At 40.8% G+C, this 11,896-nt stretch overlaps 1 protein-coding gene across 1 annotated transcript; it reads left to right on the top strand.

The window, feature by feature from the left end:
- Positions 1-1,449: 1,449 nt before the first annotated feature.
- On the top strand, positions 1,450-10,200 carry LOC139464538 (troponin C, isoallergen Bla g 6.0101-like). Its single transcript, XM_071246060.1, has 4 exons — positions 1,450-1,617; positions 8,094-8,195; positions 9,060-9,160; positions 9,881-10,200. Exons 1-4 carry the CDS (start codon positions 1,564-1,566, stop codon positions 10,137-10,139), a joined length of 516 nt encoding a protein of 171 aa, XP_071102161.1. The 5' UTR covers positions 1,450-1,563; the 3' UTR covers positions 10,140-10,200.
- The last annotated feature ends 1,696 nt before the right edge of the window (positions 10,201-11,896 follow it).

The raw sequence follows: 11,896 nt of genomic DNA, 5'->3' as shown, positions 1-11,896 counted from the left end.
ATTGAGTTTAATTACGCAGCTTTTATCAATATTCCGGCAAAATAATGGCTTTACACAATGTCACAATGCGGGGGATCGAACCCGGCCGGTCATCGAGATGAGCGAACGCTTCAGCAACAAGGCTACTCCACTACCGCCATCAGTAATCTGTCTTCTTCTTTTATACGAATACTCTAAAAAGTTAATTATATGGTAAATGTATGGTGGTCGAGATGGGACATCGTTTTTGCGCCTTCAATTTCGGCCGCGATAAAGCGATAAAACGAGACGAGAAAGCGATAACACGAGACGAGAGAGCGGTAACACGAGACGAGAAAGCGGTCACACGAGACGAAAAAGCGGTAACACGAGATGATAAAGCAATAACACGAGACGAGAAAGCGATAACACGAGACGAGAAAGCGGTAACACGAGAAAGCGATAAAACTTGATGAGAAAGCGATAACACGAGACGAGAAAGCGGTCACACGAGACGAGACTATTGTAAATCAGTCATAATTGATGGTTTTGCATGGGGCGCGTTAGGCATAGAACTAGTAACTCCCATGAAAGGGGTAAATAAGTTTCGCAAAAAATGTGTATGTGAATCTTGTTAACATACTTCAATACAAGAAAGTAAACACATGTGTGTATACAAAAGAAACGACATAGCATTCTGTATCTATCTAACAAATGTATCTACAACAAAATGTTAATAAAAATTTCTAGGCATACAAGGCAAAATGGCAATGAAAATTATAGGCATGGATCACTGAATATCAGCAAAATCCTTTATAATGTACGGCATTATGGGAAACATCGCTTTCTCCCTGTATCGCTTTCTCGCTCTGTCGCTTTCTCGCCTCGTTCTATCGCTTTCTCGTCTCGTGTTGTCGCTATCTAGTCTCGTGCTATCGCTTTCTCGTCTCGTGTTGTCGCTATCCCGTCTCGTGCTATCGCTTTCTCGTCTCGTGCTACCGCTTTCTCGTCTCGTGCTACCGCTTTCTCGCCTCGTGCTATCGCTTTCTCGTCTCGTGCTATTGTTTTCTCGTCTCGTGATATCGTTTTCTCGCTTTCTCGCGAGAATGCGATGTCCCTTCTCGGCCACCATATCAAAGGGGTAATGTCAATTAATTTGGTTTAAAGGACAAACATTATGCGGGATGAAAACGAAGTATTTACTCACAAATCCTACAAGGATAAATACAAGAAGACATTAACAAGACGTTAAATAACACAAATAAATGAGAGATGTCAAACTGCTAGGACTAACTCCCTATGTCTCGAGTTAGTTATTTCATTACAGAAAATTCCCTTGAATCTGTAAACTCCTAGTGCTGTGTTTAATGAAGCTGTATTACCCACACGATATTATTGTACAATCCGGCGGCACGCGGACCGGAAGTAAAGTCAGAGGCCAACAGATGCAGGAAGTCAGCGCTTCAACAGTCACGTGATCTAGTCCTACACATCACGATATTTTAGTGGACGTTGGAGCTGATGTTCACGCACATATTTTATAAGATTTATAAAAAGCAGTTTAGACGTGCGATGTCACTGTAAAAGTAGCAGTACTTGCGTGCAATGGCGACCCTATCTCGTCAGGAGGTGAAACTATACACAGAGTTCTTCCATCAGGTAAGCGTATTAATGATCGACATCTTTAAAAGGGGCTTGTGGCCTCTGTGATTATTAAGGATGTAAATTACGACGTTTTGACTTTGATTTATTTTCTTTGGGTGATATTTCAGGAACGTTAAATTCAAAAACAAATCAACGTTTGCACATCGTTGTCTGACGCATTGCACATTTAAATATCCCGACAGAGATTAAATTGTATCATATTCATTTGCCTATTTATAACTAGATGGTGCATTTTGTGAAAATCATGGTACTTTTAGTCAGACTTATAACATACCAACACTACTCGTTATACAAATAAAAGCGTAAAAAAACACTTTCCATGTTCATAAGAAATCTCTTCTAAAAGCTGAGTCGATTCTACGATTACAACTATATCTTGAGCTTGTGTTTACGAATCACTATCACATATTAATGATCCCAGGGGTTCGCGTCACAAACACATGCAAAGGCAAGTCAATTGTTCACCTGTAAAACATGGAAACGTATTGTACAAGTCACAGTAAGGACTTGCTTTGGAATTCATTTTATACTGATGCGCCAAATTTGGAAAAGTCCTACACATGTATATCATACAATAAAACTTTTTGAAAGTTTTACTGAGTCCTTGAATGTTGTAACCTTGATCGAAGAACTTTTGAGCAAGAGTAGTATGGCGCTCTTTGAAATCTTCGTCGAAAGAGCATGCTCGATTGTACCTCAAAAGCTGTGAAATGTAGACATTGAAAGCTGTAGTTACTGGAATATTGCTCGACATAGAGGGAAAGTTGACTTTTGTAAAGTTGAAGTCATCCCTCTTGTCATACAGTCTTTCGGAGAGTTTATTAGGTCTCTCTTAATCCATACGTGGATCTAAAATGATTTGTTTGGTTTGTTTGTTTAACGCAACACTCAGCAATATTCCAGCTATGTGACGGCAGTCTGTAAGTAATAGAGTCTGGACCAGACAATCCAGTGATTGACGTCATGCACATCGATCCAGGCAATTGGGATACGATGACATGCATCAACCAAGTCATCGAGCCTGACCACCGATCCCGTTAGTCGCCTCTTACAGGTGTACGCAAAGGTCATAGTGAAGGTGAAACAGCCACCTTCCTGGTGGACACTTGAAACCACTCTCAGTGGAAACATGAATTTCAAGTATGTGGTTTTACAGAAAGTTGTATACATTCTGGATTGAGCAAACATTCTCAAATTCATATGGTATCTCCCAAAACAAGACGCGGGACAATGCCAGCCGGATGTTCGCCATTCACCCGTGCATCCGTCGTTCGTCGCTTATCAGTTACAGGGAACATTCCTTTGAAATTCGTTTCAATAATTTTGCATAAACTGTGATGCGGTACTGTTAACTATATATATTTGCGATTTCAAACGGCGCACAAATTCAACTACTGCATATTTTCAATGTATCGCCACATTGTATATGTTGATTTTGTAACATTAATCAGGTTAATATTCACGGAAAGGTGAATCAGTACGAAGACCCAAACATTTCAATATTGCAAGAAGCAGCAGTATGTGTCTTGATTCTCATCCAGATCTCAGGGTTGACTTAAGGACTTTTTTTATTCTTCCATTATGATGTTTCGATAAAGATACTGATACAATCATCAGCCAAGTGATCTGTAACTGGGAAGGGCAAGATATCGTAGTAAACGATACACCAACAAATCGATTAACTAAAATATCAAACAGCATAACAAGTTGTACCTCACACAACCGAGCAAAATAGGGTATAGCTAACTTATACATACACCCAAGGAGAGTATGGATAAACTTGAAGTATACATACGAGGAGAGTATGGATATACCTGAAGTATACATCCGAGGAGAGTATGGATATACTTGAAGTATACATACGAGGAGAGTATGGATATACCTGGAGTATACTACCGAGGAGAGTATGGATATACCTGAAATATACCACCGAGGAGAGTATGGATATTCCTGAAGTATACACCCGAGGAGAGTATGGATATACCTGAAGTATACATCCGAGGAGAATAAGGATACCACTGAAGTATACATACGAGGAGAGTAAGGATATACCTGAAGTATACATACGTGGAGAGTATGGATATACCTGAAGTATACACCCGAGGAGAGTATGGATATACTTGAAATATATATCCGAGGAGAGTATGGATATGCTTGAAGTATACATCCGAGGATAGTATGGATATACCTGAAGTATACACCCGAGGAGAGTATGGATATACTTGAAGTATACATCCGAGGAGAGAATGGATATACCTGAAGTATACACCCGAGGAAATAAGGATATCACTGAAGTATACATACGAGGAGAGAATGGATATACCTGAAGTATACACCCGAGGAGAGAATGGATATACCTGAAGTATACATCCGAGGAGAGTATGGATATGCTTGAAGTATACACCCGAGGAGAGTATGGATATGCTTGAAGCATACACCCGAGGAGAGTATGGATATACCTGAAGTATACATCCGAGGAGAGTATGGATATACCTGAAGTATACATCCGAGGAGAGTATGGATATACCTGAAATATATATCCGAGGAGAGTATTGATATACTTGAAGTATACACCCGAGGAGAGTATGGATATACCTGAAGTATACACCCGAGGAGAGTATGGATATACCTGAAATATACATCCGAGGAGAGTATGGATATACCTGAAGTATACATCCGAGGAGAGTATGGATATGCTTGAAGTATACACCCGAGGAGAGTATGGATATACCTGAAGTATACACCCGAGGAGAGTATGGATATACCTGAAGTATACATCCGAGGAGAGAATGGATATACCTGAAGTATACATCCGAGGAGAGTATGGATATGCTTGAAGTATACACCCGAGGAGAGAATGGATATACCTGAAGTATACATCCGAGGAGAGTATGGATATACCTGAAGTATACATCCGAGGAGAATAAGGATACCACTGAAGTATAAATACGAGGAGAGTATGGATATACCTGAAGTATACATCCGAGGAGAATATGGATATTCCTGGAGTATACACCCGAGGAGAGTATGGATATACCTGAAGTATACATACGAGGAGAGTATGGATATACCTGAAATATACATCCGAGGAGAGAATGGATATACCTGAAGTATACATCCGAGGAGAGTATGGATATACCTGAAGTATACATCCGAGGAGAATAAGGATACCACTGAAGTATACATACGAGGAGAGTATGGATATACCTGAAGTATACATCCGAGGAGAATATGGATATTCCTGGAGTATACATCCGAGGAAATAAGGATATCACTGAAGTATACACCCGAGGAGAGTAAGGATATACCTGAAGTATACATACGTGGAGAGTATGGATATACCTGAAGTATACACCCGAGGAGAGTATGGATATACTTGAAATATATATCCGAGGAGAGTATGGATATGCTTGAAGTATACATCCGAGGATAGTATGGATATACCTGAAGTATACACCCGAGGAGAGTATGGATATACCTGAAGTATACATCCGAGGAGAGAATGGATATACCTGAAGTATACATCCGAGGAGAGTATGGATATGCTTGAAGTATACACCCGAGGAGAGAATGGATATACCTGAAGTATACATCCGAGGAGAGTATGGATATACCTGAAGTATACATCCGAGGAGAATAAGGATACCACTGAAGTATAAATACGAGGAGAGTATGGATATACCTGGAGTATACTACCGAGGAGAGTATGGATATACCTGAAATATACCACCGAGGAGAGTATGGATATTCCTGAAGTATACACCCGAGGAGAGTATGGATATACTTGAAGTATACATACGAGGAGAGTATGGATATACCTGGAGTATACTACCGAGGAGAGTATGGATATTCCTGAAGTATACATACGTGGAGAGTATGGATATACCTGAAGTATACACCCGAGGAGAGTATGGATATACCTGAAGTATACATACGTGGAGAGTATGGATATACCTGAAGTATACACCCGAGGAGAGTATGGATATACTTGAAATATATATCCGAGGAGAGTATGGATATGCTTGAAGTATACATCCGAGGATAGTATGGATATACCTGAAGTATACACCCGAGGAGAGTATGGATATACCTGAAATATACATCCGAGGAGAGAATGGATATACCTGAAGTATACATCCGAGGAGAGTATGGATATACCTGAAGTATACATCCGAGGAGAATAAGGATACCACTGAAGTATACATACGAGGAGAGTATGGATATACCTGAAGTATACATCCGAGGAGAATATGGATATTCCTGGAGTATACATCCGAGGAAATAAGGATATCACTGAAGTATACATCCGAGGAGAGTATGGATATACCTGAAGTATACATACGTGGAGAGTATGGATATACCTGAAGTATACACCCGAGGAGAGTATGGATATACTTGAAATATATATCCGAGGAGAGTATGGATATGCTTGAAGTATACATCCGAGGATAGTATGGATATACCTGAAGTATACACCCGAGGAGAGTATGGATATACCTGAAATATATATCCGAGGAGAGAATGGATATACCTGAAGTATACATCCGAGGATAGTATGGATATACCTGAAGTATACATCCGAGGAGAGTATGGATATACCTGAAATATACATCCGAGGAGAGTAAGGATATACCTGAAGTATACATCCGAGGAGAGTATGGATATACCTGAAATATACATCCGAGGAGAGTATGGATATACCTGAAGTATACATCCGAGGATAGTATGGATATACCTGGAGTATACATCCGAGGAGAGTATGGATATACCTGAAATATACATCCGAGGAGAGTATGGATATACCTGAAATATACATCCGAGGAGAGTTTGGATATACCTGAAGTATACATCCGAGGAGAGTATGGATATACCTGAAATATACATCCGAGGAGAGAATGGATATACCTGAAGTATACATCCGAGGAGAGTATGGATATACCTGAAGTATACATCCGAGGAGAATAAGGATACCACTGAAGTATACATACGAGGAGAGTATGGATATACCTGAAGTATACATCCGAGGAGAATATGGATATTCCTGGAGTATACATCCGAGGAAATAAGGATATCACTGAAGTATACATACGAGGAGAGTATGGATATACCTGAAGTATACATACGAGGAGAGAATGGATATACCTGAAGTATACATCCGAGGAGAGTATGGATATACCTGAAGTATACATCCGAGGAGAATAAGGATACCACTGAAGTATACATACGAGGAGAGTATGGATATACCTGAAGTATACATCCGAGGAGAATATGGATATTCCTGGAGTATACATCCGAGGAAATAAGGATATCACTGAAGTATACATACGAGGAGAGTATGGATATACCTGAAGTATACATACGAGGAGAGTATGGATATACCTGAAGTATACATACGAGGAGAGTATGGATATACCTGAAGTATACATCCGAGGAGAGTATGGATATACCTGAAGTATACTACCGAGGCGAGTATGGATATACCTGAAGTATACACCCGAGGAGAGTATGGATATGCCTGGAGTATACTACCGAGGAGAGTATGGATATACTTGAAGTATACTACCGAGGAGAGTATGGATATACCTGAAGTATACATACGTGGAGAGTATGGATATACTTGAAATATATATCCGAGGAGAACATGGATATGCTTGAAGTATACATACGAGGAGAGTATGGATATAATTGAAGTATACATCCGAGGAGAGTATGGATATACTTGAAGTATACATACGAGGAGAGTATGGATATCACTGAAGTATATTACCTAGGAGTGTATGGGTATAACTGAAACATACTTACAGGGAGAGTATAACTGAAGTATACTACCAAGGAGAGTATGGGTATAACTGAAGTATACTACCTGGGAGAGTATTGGTATAACTGAAGTTTACTAACGGAGAGTTTTGGTATAACTGAAGTATACTACCAGAGATAATATGGGTATAAATGAATTATACTAACAGGGAGAGTATGTGTATAGCTGAAGTATACTACCAGGGAGAGTATAGGTATAACTGAAGTATACTTTCTAGAAGAGTATGGGTATAACTGAAGTACACTACCAGGAAGAGTATGGGTATAACTGAAGTATACTCCCAGGGAGCGTATAACTGAAGTATACTACCAGGAAGAGTATGGGTATAACTGAAGTTTACTACCAGGGAGAGTATAACAGAAGTATACTACCTTAGAGAGTATGGGTATAACCGAAGTATACTACCAGGGAGAGTATAGGTATAACTGAAGTATACTACCTAGAAGAGTATGTGTATAACTGAAGTATAGTACCCAGGAGAGTATAATTAAACTAGTATGTACTAGCTAACTGGAACTGTTGACACATAATGCTTGCATACTTACACACATTTGATACTGATCACGCATTGACACGTCATTAAGTAGTCCACAAGTATGTCTGCCATGCTGGCCATCTTGCCTATCAGTAAGAGCGGTATGTGATGTTGCAGGTAGATGAGACTGACGGTGATGGGAGCGGCTGTCTGTCCCTGGAAAACTGCGAGAAGCTGCTAGACAAATGTGGCCATAGACTTCCTAAAGACGTCATACAGGTAATGCCTGGTCAGTCACGATGGTGGGGGGTGAAACGGGGTTCAGTTATACTGACATGGACTTGTACTGTTCCGGAATATAGGCCAGGTTTTTAGTTGATGATGAGGATGTTGTCGGAGATTTAACGAGCGCTTCCGGAGGTGCCGATTTCGCACTCGGGGTTTATAGTGCTAGCCTCGTGAGATACCATGCTGCAGTTTCACCAGACAATACAGTGAGTGATATTGTGAGCAATGAGTCACACCGTCGGTGTACGATGTCACTCAATCAACCAAGTCACCGGGCCTGACCACTCGATCCATTCAGACACCTCACACGACCAGCAGAGGTTTCTGGGACTCCCAATTCCAACCGGAATCAGTACTATCAGTTCTGTATCGTGCGTCCCCAGCAGTGGTGGTCCGTAATGTAAGGTGTCCGGATTAACAGGGTCTGGTCTAACTGAAATCTGTCTATATTCATATTATAAAAAAATGGAGAGAACAATATTACCAGACAGAGAGAAAAACTTAGTGTTTCAATACATGGCCATCAAACATTCTGCTACATAGGTCACTGTCCGGCTGTGCATACCGAACCTGGTTACGTAGGTAGTTTGAGCGGTTGACCGTTAACCTCGTGTCATGGCAATTATACCTATGTCGAATCGTAATTGCCTCTGTGTATTTAGAACGGGTCAGCTGTATATTAGAAATGTTTCTGTTAACGAAAAAATCGAGACTTCTGTTGCATTATTGCGCTGAACGACGTCACTGACGTCACTCAAATGCCCTTTGATTATTTTGGGTGCATTTGTCTCCGTTGTTTGTATGCGTCCTGTGGAATTGAATGTTTAATGAAATGGATCATGATTCCTATTTCAGGCTTTTGTCAGTTCCGATGAAGACGGGAGTTGGAAACTGACCCTGGAAGAGTTCCTGGCGGCCATATCGGGGGCGGTGCCACCTGACTCAGCTCATTCAAAGTACATGTGCTTATAGTGAGTGAGTGAGTGAGTGAGTGAGTGAGTGAGTATGGTTTTACGCCGCTTTTAGCAATATTCTAGCAATATCACGGCAGGGGACACCAGAAATGGGCTTCACACATTGTACCCATGTCGGGAATCGAACCCGGGTCTTCGGCGAGACGAGCGAACGCTTTAACCACAAGGCTAGTGTAAAATATTTGGTTATGAATGGGGATATTTGTGTTTTACTCATTAGGTTATATAATTCTATGCATAAAAGTGTATTTAATTTGCGTGCATGTTTGTGCTTGTGCGAAACCCTTTTGAATCATATTCAATTGTTGTGTGTTGTATTTGTGTTTTGTGGCTGTATGTGCGTGCTTTGTGTGTGTATGTGTGTTTGTGTGTGTTGTGTTTGAGTGTGTGTTTTGTGTGTGTATGTGTGTTTGTGTGTGTTGTGTTTTTATGAGTGAGTGAGTGAGTGAGTGAGTGAGTGAGTGCGTGAGTATATTATGCTTAGAGCACAATGTGGAACAGATATATATGATAATATATTCAGTAGGCTAAGTTCAATCTTTCTATAACACTGTATCTTACCATTCTCATGGTTTCAGCACACTGTCAAGAGCACATTATTTGCTGGCCTGTTTGTGTCTTGATCGGTTGATTAAGCTGCACGTCGTGCAGTAAATGAAATACCGTTGAAAGCGGGATATTACTCACTTTCTGCTGTTTCAGGGCGGCTGAGTTGCGGCGATTGTTCCGGGCCTACGATAAGAACAAAGACGGGTACGTCTCGTTCTACGAGTTGAAGAACGCCATGCGTGGATCCGTGACGGAGGAGGAACTCCGGGAGTTTATCAGAGACTGGGATAAAGATGGCGACTGGAGACTGAGCTTCGAGGAGTTTATCAACATGTACGTTGCTCCGATGCCGTCTGACAACAACGACGACGTCACGGCGGCCAGTGCGGAGTCGCAACCTGCTGAAACTTAACATTATTATTATACTTTAACGATATAAAATCACCTTTCGGCCGTGAGGCCTTTATGCTGAATAAAAGAAATAGAATTAAACTGAATTGTTGCCCTGTAAACAACCCCCCCCCCCCCCCAACACACACACACACAATTACACCTACCCCCAAACGTGTGCTTAGTACGTGTGTGTTGATTGGCATTCGTCAGAGTTCAAACTCTCCTGAATCTCTGTGGCGCTATTAAATAAGGGTTGATTCTGTAAAATTCATAATTAAATATTTGCTAGCGTCAGTGAGTAAGTCAGTGAGTATGGTTTTACGCCGCTTTTAGCAATATCCAAGCAAAATCGCGGCGGGGGACACCAGAAATGGGCTTCACACATTGTACCCATGTCGGGAATCGAACCCGGGTCTTCGGCGTGACGAGCGAACGCTTTTACCACAAGGCCCCTGCTAGTGTCAAATATTTGGTTATGAATGGGGATATTTGTGTTTTACTCATTAGGTTATATAATTCTATGCATAAAAGTGTATTTAATTTGCGTGCATGTTTGTGCTTGTGCGAAACCCTTTTGAATCATATTCAATTGTTGTGTGTTGTATTTGTGTTTTGTGGCTGTATGTGCGTGCTTTGTGTGTGTATGTGTGTTTGTGTGTGTTGTGTTTGAGTGTGTGTTTTGTGTGTGTATGTGTGTTTGTGTGTGTTGTGTTTGAGTGTGTATCATTCTATGCATAAAACGTGCTTGTGATTTGGTAGCTTTTCGTTAAAAGGACGAAAATATTTTTATCTTGATCAGTGCAAAGTTTTCTCATGTTAGTCTCATGAACACGGGAACGTTGTACTTTGATGATTGATAACTGTGCTGAACTTGGTGAATGATAAATATGCTCAACTGGGTCCGTGAATGATAAATGTCGTCAACTGGGCCGGTGATTGATGAATGTGTTCAACTTGGCAGATGATTGATAATTGTGTTCAGCTGGGTCGTTGATTGATAAATGTTACAAAACTGAGCCGGTGATTGATAAATGTGCTCAATTTGTCGGTGAATGATAAATGTGCTCAATTGGGTCGGTAAATAATAACTGTGCTCAACTGGGCCGGTGATTGATAAATGTATTCAACTTAGCCGATAATTGAAAAATGTGTTCAACTGGGTTGGTGATTGATAAAAGTGTTCAACTTGGCCGGTGATTGATAAATGTGTTCAACTTGGCCAGTGAACGATAAATGTGCTGAACTTGGCCGGTGAATGATATATGTGCTCAACTGGACCCGTAATTGAAAATGTGCTGAATTTGGCTGGTATTTGATAAATGTGCTCAACTGAATGATAAATGTGCTGAACTTGGCCAGTGAACGATAAATGTGCTGAACTTGTCCGGTGAATGATATATGTGCTCAACAGGACCCGTGATTGAAAATGTGCTGAATTTGGTTGGTATTTGATAAATGTGCTCAACTGATTGATAAATGTGCTGAACTGGGTCGGTGAATGATAAATGTGCTCAACTGGGCCGATGATTGAAAATGTGCTCAACTGAATGATAAATGTGCTGAACTTGGCCGGTGAATGATAAATGTGCTCAACTGGGCCGGTGAATGATAAATGTGCTCAACTGGGCCGGTGATTGATAATTGTTCTCAATTGGGCCGATGATTGAAAATGTGCTGAACTTGGCCGGTGAATGATAAATGTGCTTAACTCGACGGATGATTGAAAATGTGCTGAACTTGGACGGTGATTGATAAATGTGTTCAACTGGGTCTGTG

This window comes from Haliotis cracherodii, unplaced genomic scaffold, assembly GCF_022045235.1.
Source record: "Haliotis cracherodii isolate W230 unplaced genomic scaffold, xgHalCrac1.p SCAF_17, whole genome shotgun sequence".
Lineage (NCBI taxonomy): Eukaryota > Metazoa > Mollusca > Gastropoda > Lepetellida > Haliotidae > Haliotis > Haliotis cracherodii.
Note: the sequence above shows the minus strand (reverse complement) of the source record. Positions and strands in the feature narration are given on the sequence as shown.

Bases quoted from the DNA above. Each gene is read 5' to 3' on its own strand.
- LOC139464538 (XM_071246060.1), top strand. From the start codon at position 1,564: ATGGCGACCCTATCTCGTCAGGAGGTGAAACTATACACAGAGTTCTTC. The intron at 8,196-9,059 runs GTAATGCCTGGT...TTCCTATTTCAG, and splicing joins TTCCTAAAGACGTCATACAG to GCTTTTGTCAGTTCCGATGA. The intron at 9,161-9,880 runs GTACATGTGCTT...CTGCTGTTTCAG, and splicing joins CCTGACTCAGCTCATTCAAA to GGCGGCTGAGTTGCGGCGAT.